Source organism: Cebus imitator, unplaced genomic scaffold (genome assembly GCF_001604975.1).
Source record: "Cebus imitator isolate Cc_AM_T3 unplaced genomic scaffold, Cebus_imitator-1.0 Scaffold75, whole genome shotgun sequence".
Taxonomy (NCBI): domain Eukaryota; kingdom Metazoa; phylum Chordata; class Mammalia; order Primates; family Cebidae; genus Cebus; species Cebus imitator.
In genome coordinates, this window is record NW_016107390.1 from 3,160,265 (window position 1) to 3,165,777 (window position 5,513).

The 5,513-nt window shown below is 45.1% G+C and overlaps 1 protein-coding gene across 1 annotated transcript in view; it reads right to left on the reverse strand.

Annotated features, from left to right (window-relative positions):
* Nucleotides 1-5,513, reverse strand: part of CATSPERE (catsper channel auxiliary subunit epsilon) — a 163,265-nt gene that overhangs the window by 23,642 nt on the left and 134,110 nt on the right. Inside the window, exon 18 of the mRNA XM_017531963.2 lies at nt 3,226-3,325. Within this exon, the coding sequence (XP_017387452.1) occupies nt 3,226-3,325 (100 nt within the window). The remainder of the gene's footprint in view (nt 1-3,225; nt 3,326-5,513) is intronic.

Genomic DNA, 5,513 nt, shown 5'->3' on the forward strand with positions numbered 1-5,513 from the left:
GAGTAGCTGGGATTACAGGCACGCGCCACCATGCCCAGCTCATTTTTTGTATTTTTAGTAGAGACGGGGTTTCACCATGTTGACGAGGATGGTCTCGATCTGTTGACCTCGTGATCCACCCGCCTCGGCCTCCCAAAGTGCTGGGATTACAGGCTTGAGCCACCGTGCCCGGCCCTAATTTTTGTATTTTTAGTAGAGACGGGGTTTCACTATGTTGGCCAGGATGGTCTCGGAGTCACCTCAAGTGATTGCCTGCCTTGGCCTCCCAAAGTGCTGTAATTTTTTTTCTAGAAGTGATCAGCTCCAAGATAGGAATTGAGCAGCAGATACAGGCATGGAGAAAGCAGAAAGATGGGTGTTTAAAGTTGCCCTAACAGCAAGCAGAAACAATACTGGGGAAAATGAAGTACAGACAGAACTACAGAGAAATAGATATTGGCAAGATGGTGGTGGAGAATTGAACTACGGAGCTCAAGCTGGATGGGAAGGGAACGGAAGAAAGATGAGAGTGAGTGAGAAGGAGAAAGCAGAAGGTTGAGTACAGCAGACATCCAGGTTGTATGCGAGAAAGTAGGAAACTGGAGTAGTGTGAGTAACAGTGAGAGCGCTACAAAATTGGGGGTTGAGGTCAGAGGATGAACTGTTTGAACTGAAATGCAATTTTGTTTTTTTTTTTGAGACAGGATCTTGCCCTGTCACCAGGATGGAGTATAGTGACATGATCACAGCTCAATGCAGCCTTGATCTCCTGGGTTCAAGTGATCTTCCCACCTCAGCCTCCTGAGTAGCTGGGACTACAGGTGTGTATCACCATGCCTGGCTAATTAAAACTTGTGTGTGTGTGGAGATGATGTTCCATTGTGTTGCCCAGGCTCGTCTAGAACTCCTAGGCTCAAGCGATCCTCCCACTTCAACCTCCCAAAGTGCTGAGATTATAGGTGTAAGCCACCACCCCCAGTCCTTAAATGCAGTTTTAATGAGGTCAGTCATATTAGTCAAGATAATCTCTATGTGCTGCAATAATAAATCCCAACTCTCAGGGGATTTACAGAATACAAGTTTAATTCTTGATCACATATAGTCCAATGCAGATGCCCCTGGTTAGATGGTTCTGATGGTGCCTCTCCTCAAAGCGGTAAATTAGGAACAAAGGCTTTTGATGGCTAGTGGCTCCTTGCATTCCAGCTCTCAACTCCAGCCTTACTTGTTGCTATAATACACTGATGAGAGGTACAATGGAAAGTGTGAAGGTTCCCATGATTCCTTCTTAAGCATTTCATCTGGAAGTGACACATATGACTTCTGCTCACATTCCAGACGTGAGAATCAGCCATACGGCCCCTCCTATGCTTTATCTTTCTGCTAAAAGAAAGATAGCAGGCCCCATCTTCTGTTTTCTCCATGCCTGTATCAGAGTTGCTCAATTCCTATCTTGGAGCTGATCACTTCCAGAAAAAAAGTTATAGTACTTTGGCAGGCTGAGGGAGGCAATCACTCGAGGTCTGCTCTGAGATGCAAATGGGTCTGGGAAATGTAGTCCCTGTTTAGAAAGTTCTCCAGCAATGACCCTATGGGATGGATGGCAGAATTCAGGAGTAAACTATGATTGTTTTCAGGGCAGGAAGAAAAGATCCAGTTCTGAGTATAAGATATCAGTAAGTAGGGATGGCATAGATGTCAACTGAATGGCAGGAGGCTCAAATAAATGGAGTTTTACTTAGGGCAAAGAGATAATGACTTGGAAATAATACTAGATCTCTTGGTGGCCTTTTGGCTAAGATCAAGTGCAGGAATGATACTATGGATGAGGGAGAACTTCAACCCCAAATCTCACCCTTAAATATATGGGGTGAGAGAAAGTGTACTCTTGGTGTGATAGAACAGTAGGGAAGGGATTATCCTCTGAGGCACTTTTACTGAAGAAGGATCTAGAGCATTTAACCTTGAGGTATAATGGAAAGGTTTGTGAAGGAAGAGCGTGATGGGAGTCTGGACCAAGGGGGAAGATGGATATAACAGTATAGAGGTGAGACTGTGCAGAGGAAGTAGACTAGGAGAACTGACATATTGGGTGCTGAACAAGAGCAGCTAGAATGTGTGGTGGGATGGATGTATTTGGTTACATAATTAAAAGACAATTGCTGGGTGTGGCGGCTCACACCTGTAATCCCAGCACTTTGGGAGGCTGATGTGGGTGGATCACTTGACATCAAGAGTTCAAGACCAGCCTGGTCAACATGGTGAAACCCCGTCTCTACTAAAAATACAAAAATTAGCCAGGCATGGTGGTGCATGCCTGTAGTCCCAGCTACTTGGGAGGCTGAGGCAGGAGAATCACTTGAACACAGGAGGCAGAGGTTGCAGTGAGCCAAGATCACACCACTGCACTCCAGCCTGGGCAACAGAGCAAGACTCGAGAGAGAGAGAGAAAGAATTCTTGCAATACTCTGAGGGTGGCAGGTGAAACTCAGTTCTCTTGGCTGCCATCTAGGTGGGTTATACTTCTGTATAATTTAGGTGTCTGGTAGATAAGAACATTACTTTGGAAAGAGCCATCCCTGGTTTTTTTTTTTTTTTTGAGAGTGAAATCTCTGGGGGATATTAGAAATCAGTGCTGGGAAATTCTAGAGAGGCTCCGTCATAACAGGAGGTCCTCAGGGCAGAAAGGCCTGCACAGGGAGGGGACATGTGTGGATTGGGAGTGGTAGGGCCACTCTGTGGCCCACAGAGTGAAAGGCTAGAATAAGGGAGATTCAAGGAGGCCAAGAGCAACCAGTCACGGTGGGTGGAAGAAAATTAGGAGGGTGTAGGGACACTGAAGCCAAAGTCGGCGGGTCGAATGATGCAGGGAAGTCCAGCGAGATGAAGCCTGGAGTGTCCGTTTGACTTAGTGCAAAAGTGACAAATGTCCTAAAGCCAAAGCAGACCCATAAATAATCAAACCCTGAAAACAGTTTGGAGAGAAAAGAAGACTCATAGAGTTGCATCATCCTACTATAAATGTTATTTTATTTTTTCTGACCCCTTTATGTCTGTCTTATGTGACAACATCTTCTATTTTTCATAAATGAGTTTTAGTAGCCATAGAATTTAATTTAGAGGTGATTTTTTTTCTACCCACTGCTGCCTTTTTCTATGTTCCTTAGATCACTTATATATAAATTTAAAACAGAAAGACATTGTCCAGTTGCATGCTAATTCTGGTTAAATCCAAACACGCCATACCTGCGCCATGGTGTTATTAAAGCTATAGTCAGCCCTGCCGTGTATTTCCCACACTATGAAATTTGCTTCAACGTCTTTAACATAGCCGTTATCATCAAATCTGAAAGAAACAGCAAACAGAAAGGTACTGGTTTAATATGAAATAGAGTGGTTAAGCATTCCAGCTTCCGAGTCAGATGTGCTTAGCTTTAAATCCTGTCTTTATCACTTTATAGCTTTGTGACTCTGGGGGAATTACTTAAACTCTTAATTCAGCGCCTTAGACCGCTCGGCCATGCTACCTACTGGCTAAAACTCTTGACGTCACGATTTTTTTTTTCTGTAAAATAATAACAGTACCTACTGTATAGGTGTCTTTTGACAGCTGGATGAAATACACAGATGTTATTTCATTCAGCTCTCAAAATAAAACATGATAGTAATGAAGGAGAAATGTTTTACTTTTTGACCAGCTGGAACTCTGAGTTCTCTTCCTTGGACAGGGGTCATCTGTTGATCAGGTGAAGGTAGCTTAGGCACTGCAGCCATGGGTGTTAGGAGGGAGAAAGACAGAAGGATGAGATGGATGGAGAAGGGGCAGAGCAAGGGCAGAGCAGGATGCCCTGGTGTCCTTTAGCTCATAGATTCAGTTGCTGCCTATTATGTACTAGATATGCTAGAGAATGAAACCACAGAATGACTATAATGGCAATGGAGAAGCTGCAGAGCCCCCTGGGAGGAGGAACCAGCTGGAAGGTGTGGCTGAGTCTGGAAGCATCAGAGGCATTGGTAAGCAGGGGCAGGGCTGAGAGGCGGATGCAGCCTGTGAGCTCCCTGGATCTATAGTCACGCCTCGCCCGTGCTCAGAGGATGGATGACGACTTCTGCCAACAGCAGGCACCGGCAAGGAGAGTCCGAGATGGACTGGGTGCCCCTGCCTTGACGCTGAGACTGGAGACACAGGCCCCATTGGGCTCCTTTACCTCAAACAGTGTGTTTTCAAAAGGGCTGTCGTGTTTCATAAGAATATATGTTTTACCTGCTGCCATGGGAGCACAGAGGCTTGAGATCAGAGCCAAAAGTTCACTTAGTGATGAAGTCGTGCCTTTGTATACCAGAACTTGCGACTGTAAGAATGGTTACATGTTTTCCTTCTCTGTCGGTTACTCGCATATTTATGAATGAAATTGGGTAGAATTTCACTTAGGACCTTAGCGTCAGGCACCTGCTTGGAGGCCGCTGGCTCTGGGACTGTTGCCCCATCTTCTGATAAAACTTGCTTCACTCACAGCTCTGTGTCCATGCACAGAAAATAGCATAGTGGCCTTGACAGTGGCCCCTAGTCACTGCCCACATCTCTGCTTCTATCGCAGTTGTATCAGGCCTTCTAGGGCTGCCACAACTTGCTACCATCCAACCCTTGTTATTAAAAGCATTTATTGTCCCATTCTCACAAACTGGGGACAAACATTTTAAATGTCAAAAACTGGTACCTGAGAGGTTATTTTCTGTCCATCCTATTTAGTTTTGAGAAATCATAAGGAAATGAACTCACAAGGTTAGTTCTCAAACAGGCGTGACTAGCTAGGGATTGGAGAGTGGGTGTTTGGCTTCCTTTCTGACGGGAGGAAGGCCACAGAGAATTGTAAAACTCTAATGAGAGCTCTGGGACCCTTTCGCTACAGACAAATGCACACATGTGTAGGCATACATGCGTTTTTGTATAGTGTCAGGGATTTGGGTCAGGCTTTAGCAAAGCTCTAATTCTAGCAGCTTTGGAAAGAGCAGGATGTTTGCACCTTCCAAAAGTCATCAGACTCTCAAATCATTATTATTTATATGTATTTTAGAGATGGGGTCTTGCCCTGTTGCTGAAGCTGGAGTGCAGTGGCACAATCATAGCTCACTATAACCTCTAACTCTTGGGCTCAAGGGGTCCTCCTAACTTTAGGACTACAGGTGTGCACCACCACACCCATTACGTTTTACATTTTTTTGTAGAGATAGGAAGTCTCACCATGTTGCCCAGGCTCATCTTGAACTCCTGACCTCAAACCATCCTCCCGCTCCGCTTCCCAAAGCACTGAGATTACAGGTGTGAGCAACCATGTCTGGCCATATTCTTAAATTATTAAGAACTAGTTGCAAGCCGTATGTTTTATTTAAAAAAATCTTTTTTTTTTTTTTTTGAGATGGAGTTTCGCTCTTGTTACCCAGGCTGGAGTGCAATGGCGCGATCTCGGCTCACGGCAACCTCCGTCTCCTGCGTTCAGGCAATTCTCCTGCCTCAGCCTCCTGAGTAGCTGGGA